Source organism: Sinocyclocheilus rhinocerous, unplaced genomic scaffold, assembly GCF_001515625.1.
Source record: "Sinocyclocheilus rhinocerous isolate Xijiao unplaced genomic scaffold, SAMN03320098_v1.1 scaffold826, whole genome shotgun sequence".
Classification (NCBI taxonomy): Eukaryota; Metazoa; Chordata; class Actinopteri; order Cypriniformes; family Cyprinidae; genus Sinocyclocheilus; species Sinocyclocheilus rhinocerous.
Window position 1 is genome coordinate 456091 of NW_015631742.1, and position 4000 is coordinate 460090.

General features: G+C 35.4%; 1 protein-coding gene across 1 annotated transcript in view; it reads left to right on the top strand.

Moving 5' to 3' along the window:
- The window catches only part of LOC107741962 (retinoic acid receptor RXR-alpha-A-like), a 185282-nt gene that overhangs the window by 173706 nt on the left and 7576 nt on the right, over positions 1–4000 (top strand). The window contains exon 7 of the mRNA XM_016554783.1: positions 2146–2278. Coding sequence (XP_016410269.1) covers positions 2146–2278 — 133 coding nt within the window. The remainder of the gene's footprint in view (positions 1–2145; positions 2279–4000) is intronic.

A 4000-nucleotide genomic window follows, 5' to 3' on the forward strand; every position in this document is an offset into this window, starting at 1 on the left:
ATATATATATATATATATACAGTCGTGGTCATAATTGTTGGCACCCTTGGTAAATATGATCAAAGAAGGCTGTGAAAATAAATCTGCATTGTTAATCATTTTGATCTTTTATTTTAAAAATTCACATAAATCTAACCTTTCATTGGAGAATAAGAATTTAACATGGGGGAAATATCATTGACAAATGTTTTTCTCTAATACACATTGGACACAATTAACGGCACCCTTTTATTCAATGCTTTTTGAAACCTCCATTTGGCATAATAACAGCTCTGAGTTTTCTCCTATAATGCCTGATGAGGTTAGAGAGCACCTGACAAGAGATCAGAGACAATTCCTTCATCCAGAATCTCTCCAGGCCCTTCAGATTCCCAGCTTCTCCTCTTCAGTTCACCACACTCATTTTCTATAGGGTTCAGCTCAGGGAACTGGCATGGCCATAGCAGAAGCTTGGTTTTGTGCCCAGTGACCCATTTTTGTGTTGTTTTTAAGGTTTGTGTTTGGATTATTGTATGACTGGAAGATTCAAACATGGCCCATTATAAGATTTCAGGAGTCAGTCACTTTTTGATTTTTTATCTGTTGGTATTTAATAGAATCAAAGATGCCATGTATCTAAACAAGATGTCCAGGACCTCCAGCAGAAATATAGGCCCACAACATTAAAAATACAGCAGTATATTTCATTGTACACATGGGGTACTTTTTATCCCTGTGTGCACCAAACCCATCTTGAGTGTTTGTTGCTAAAAAGCAATTTTTTTAGTTACATCTGACCATAGAAGCCAGTCCCATTTGAAGTTCCAGTCGTGTCTGACAACAGAATATGCTGGGGATTGTTTTTGGATGAGAGCATTTTCTTTTCTTGATTTTTTTTCTTGAAACCCTCCCAAACAACATGTGGTGTAGGTGCTGTTTTTTTTTAAAGGTTTTCTGCCCCTGAGACTCCTTGGAGAGTCTTTAGCCACTCAAACTCTCCTCCTCACCGTGCATTAGGACGATATAGACACACGTCCTCTTCCAGGCAGATTTGTAACATTTTCTGTTGATTGGAAATTCTTAATTATTGCCCTGATGGTGGAAATGGGAATTTTCACTGCTCTAGCTCTTTTCTTAAAGCCACTTAAAGAAGGCTGTGAAAATAAATCTGCATTGTTAATCATTTTTGATCTTTTTTTTTTTTTTAATTCACATAAATCTTACCTTTCATTGGAGAATAAGAATTTAAAATGTGGGGAAATATCATTATGACATAAATGTTTTTCTCTAATACACATTGGACACAATTAACGGCACCCTTTTATTCAATGCTTTTTGAAACCTCCATTTGGCGTAATAATAGCTCTGAGTTTTCTCCTACAATGCCTGATGAGGTTAGAGAGCACCTGACAAGAGATCAGAGACAATTCCTTCATCCAGAATCTCTCCAGAACCCATATTTACCAAGTGTGCCAATAATTCTGACCACGACTGTATATATATATATATATATATATATGAGCATTTAGTTCAATGAAAGGTTAGATATTTGTGCATTTTTTTTAAATAAAAGATCAAAATGATTAACAATGCAGATTTATTTTCACAGCCTTCTTTGATCATATTTACCAAGGGTGCCAATAATTCTGACCACGACTGTACCTTTGATCCCCAAAAATGCTATCTGGTTGGGTTAATATGGTTTTGAAAATGGTGGGGAAAGGTGACGTGGTTGTTGTGGCGTAAGGTTTCAGAATAGTCAGATTTATGAGTCAGTTTCTAAGAAGTTGACAAAGTATGAGTAAGACAAATAGATGCTCTGTAGACCACCATTCTACAAATAAACTGCTTTGCTTTTAATTTCCTTTATGGCCCAGTGTATTAGCGAGTCATGGTTATCTTCTCAGAATAAGCTGAAGAGCATGTTGAGAGGGTCTTCTCTCGATCTCTTTCTGAGCTCTCAGGTTTTCTAAAAATAACCCCTTTAGTTCTGCTGTCTCACAGATGAAAGCATCTCAGCTTTTCCCAAGCTCAACTCTGGGGAAATGAGGGTAGTTGGGGTAGTTGCTAGGCAGACTAGTTAAAGGAGCTCTGTCACTCAGATACTTGCTTAATTCACTCTTACTGTGTGGAATGTTTTATCATGATTTCGTCTGTCTCTCTCAGGATGGAATGAGCTCCTCATTGCGTCATTTTCACACCGTTCAATATCAGTGAAAGATGGGATACTGTTGGCCACAGGATTGCATGTGCACCGGAACAGCGCCCACAGCGCCGGAGTAGGAGCCATATTTGACAGGTTGGAATGATACTTATAATATAAATTAGGGTTGCACGATAAATCGAAATGGAATCGAGATCCCGATTCGACAGAAGCTGCGATTGTTATGAGATGGAGCAGCATTATCTTCACAGAGCCGTAGTTCACTGAGAAGCTACGCAAACAGCTGTCATCGCGAACGATTTCTTCGATTTCAGAATTCAGAAGCGATTTTTTTGCGTAGCTTGTCAGTGAACTACGGCTATGTGTAGTAAATTCTGCTCCATCTGAAAGCACGTGATGATGATTTCTTGCTGATTACAGAACCGGCATTACTAACAAAATGCGCATGACAATCGCATTCGATTAATCGTGCAGCCCTAATATAAATATAAAATTTGTGGATCACCATTGTTTCAATTTACCTAACCTATCAAAACCAAAACCTATCAAAAAGGGTTAAGAATTAAAAAAAATAATAATACAAAATTGTACATTACTTTGTACATATTTTTCATTGTATATAATTACATATTTTTATATATTTTATTTTAAAATGTGTAAATTATATGCATATATATATATATATATATATAAACAAAAATGTTTTATTCATTTTAAAAATGTGTATGTTTATAAATGTATATATATTTTGTATTAAGAAATATATATATATATATAATACATGAAACTAAATGAAAAATTATATATTTTGCTTTTGGTAATATATTTTGCTTTGGCTATATGGAACATATTCAAACACGACGACTCAAAGAGATGATCACACTAGTCATTTTCATGACAAGGGCAGAAGAGGAACCTTGACATTTCTGCCAGCGGAACGCTGAGACAGAAGGGCAGGGAGGAGCGAGCTTTCTATCGATTTACATTGATATTCATTAAATATGCAGCCGCGCTGGCAACAGAGGTCATGCAGAAATGGTCGAGTGCTCAGAAAGAAAATGTTAAAGGAAATCCATTTGTGTGTCATTTATGAAATAAAAAATATGGAGGATACACCCAGTGACTCCAAGGGCTCTGCTCTGTATCTGTGCCCACAAAAACCTGAACAATGCTGTACAATAAAGCTACCAGCTAAAGCTAAAGCTTTTTTTTTTGTCCAGATCTCAGCCTAATTAAGGTTTGAAGAGAGCGTAGTGGTACAAAGTTTAGTTGTGAAATATACACCAACACAGCAGCAGCACCACTTGTTGAATGTAAAATGCATTGTTCAGCGACCCCACTAAAGAAAGTTTGGATAGAAATAAATCATATAAGAATAGCAATGATAAAAAATATATATATAATTGTAATTAACCATTAAATATATGTGTATATTTGTACACATTTTACCTTTTGTATAATACATTTTATTTAAAAAAAATATTTACTTTTTTTTCTATTTAGTATAAGATTTTAAGTAGGGCTGTGCAATTAATCGAAATCGTGTTGAAATCTGCTGTGCTGCACGCGCTGAATTAAAGTGGCAGCGCATTATTTGCGATAAAAAATAACATGGATTGGCACGGAAATTTAGTAATTAGACAATAAATGCATATAATTAAAGTCTACTGTTTCACAGTCAACACATGGCTTTTTGGCTAGATTTAAAACAAGGCAAAGTGCACTTTTAGATAAACAAGGCAATAATAGATGGCACTCGTGGTGGTAGTTAAACAAAGTTATATTTATTGAGTTTAAACGTGAATATGTCTATGAAAGATTGGATTACTGTATTGTGATAAACGAGAATCACAATGC